At 47.8% G+C, this 2,122-nt stretch overlaps 1 protein-coding gene across 1 annotated transcript in view; it reads right to left on the bottom strand.

Moving 5' to 3' along the window:
- glis1b (GLIS family zinc finger 1b) overlaps positions 1–2,122 on the bottom strand; it is a 126,795-nt gene that overhangs the window by 18,566 nt on the left and 106,107 nt on the right. Inside the window, exons 12-13 of the mRNA XM_019896496.1 lie at positions 273–425; positions 6–110 (exon numbers count right to left, since the gene is read on the bottom strand). Coding sequence (XP_019752055.1) covers positions 6–110; positions 273–425 — 258 coding nt within the window. The remainder of the gene's footprint in view (positions 1–5; positions 111–272; positions 426–2,122) is intronic.

Genomic DNA, 2,122 nt, shown 5'->3' with positions numbered 1-2,122 from the left:
GTGGCCGAGGCTGCGCTCAAAGCTGCCCGTCTGGAAGTAGGCGCCCTCCTCTGGACTGGAGGAGAACTGGCACCCTGTGCCGCCTTGCAGCCCCTGACTCAAGTTGAAGCCTGGGAGACGTGCGCACAAACACACACACACACGCACACGCACACACACACACACACACACACACACACACACACACACACACACACACACACACACATACCAACCTGATGCAGGCGGAATGATTACCCTAGCCTGAATGGAAGCATTATGGGATGGCTCACCTGCGGGGCCCAGTGAGTTGCTGGTGGCCATGTGGAAGCCATTGTGCTGATGGGAAGCGTAGGCGTGAGAATCTTTGCCACCACCGTTCACCGTCTGCTCCATGCAGAAGGAGTCCGAGAAGTGGAAGCAGCTCTGGAAGCTACCTTGGAATTCTGCAGAGGTGAGAAAGAGAACTCAAAAAGAAGCCCAAACTTCATCTCTTGACACAAGCCTGTGTGCACATGAGGTTTTTCTGTCCAATCAGATTTGAGCCTCTTGTTGCTAGGCCGGCCCAATCTGCCCAGAACCTTCATCGTCAATCATCAGCGCTAAACCATCCCTCTCGATGGTCGGTCAGAGCCTGGGCGAGCAATGATACCAGATAGTGCCTTATTTTAAGGTATCGGGTACTTCTGGAGGCAGCCGATACCAACCACGATAAGGGCCAAAATAAATACAAATATGACATCGTGAATCCTCCTCGGCAGTCGTTGACGCAATACTGCGGTAGTCTGACACATCATCGGCTGCATCAGAAAGAAAAGCCTTTGTTCATAATTTTTCGGATGGGTACTCTGTATTGTGAATACTCAAAAGAGTAAATACTGTCTAAAATATGCGGTATCAAACATCCTTACTCATAACAGGACATTTTGTTAGCTTAACGTGCTGACTTCAGCGTTATGCGATTATGAAAGGGCCCTTGAAAACATTTGCCCGCTCTCCTTGGACCCGCAAAAAAAGTTGTCTCGAATCTCTATTTTAGACGCTATTGTGAGTCTTAACTTAGACTTGGTCATTGTCTGCGTTGTCGCTGCGTGTGGAGGACTGGAGTCACAATAGCGGCGAGGCAACCGTTTCTGGACCATGTCGAGGCGACAGCGTTAACCACAAAGCGGTGACGGGACCGTCTGTGTGTTCAAAAGTGCGCAGAGAAAACAGTGTTTAACTTTAAAGCGTGACTGGGGTGGCAGCCCGGCTGCCCGGCTCGCCATGTTCTCTGAGAACAGCGCGACGCGCCGGCTGCTGTTTTCTTGGCCCAAGTGGGCTTCAGAAAAATGCTCCTCCGGAAACGAGTCAGCTTTTTAAGAAAGCGCTTTCGATCTTTCGCAGCGCGACGAGCTTGACAGGCAATATCACCTCAGCAGCCGGATCATTAGGTACACCTTCATGATGCCATTAAATTGTTCAGAATTGATGAGCAAACTATTTCATCATATAGAAATGCATGACATTTAATCATGATGTATTTCGGCAATGATTTTGAGATCTATTTGTTTTTAATTTAATAACATGCGCCTGCATATGCACAGTCAACACACATGTCATTACCGTGACTACTTCATGTTTAAAAATTCATTGACAGTCATGTCACTTTGTAGCCACGATTTTGCATTCTTCATAAAATCATTTTCTATCACTTTCATTATTCGGTCTTAAAGACATTAATATTTGTATTCATATTAGCTTAGTAATTAACATTTGTTGACACACGCCTCTAAAATGTCTTAATATGAACTTGCACTGGCCAAGGAAACCACCTTTTGAAATGTTATTATCCTTTTTTTTTTTTTTTGCATATGTTTGCGCGGGTGTCCTAAAGTGTCGTGTGCTTCAGAGCAAAAGTCCTCATTGGCCTGACCGTTGTTGGGGGTCTGATGGTGGTGATAGTGAGAGAAGGGCTTGTGCTGGGCTTGGACGTGATGCTTCTCCAATGCGGGAGGGGGCGGAGGGGGAGGGGGGGTGCCTGTTCCCTTCATCCCCGGAGAGAGGAGTGGACCCGACACCCTGGAGAAGACACACACACACACACACACACACACACACACACACACACACACACACACACATACTCTCACTCACTCTCCCT

Source organism: Hippocampus comes, unplaced genomic scaffold, assembly GCF_001891065.2.
Source record: "Hippocampus comes isolate QL1 unplaced genomic scaffold, H_comes_QL1_v1.1 scaffold22, whole genome shotgun sequence".
In the NCBI taxonomy this organism is placed as follows: Eukaryota; Metazoa; Chordata; class Actinopteri; order Syngnathiformes; family Syngnathidae; genus Hippocampus; species Hippocampus comes.
The sequence above is the reverse complement of the archived record's forward strand: the minus strand, read 5'-3'. Positions and strand labels throughout refer to the sequence as shown.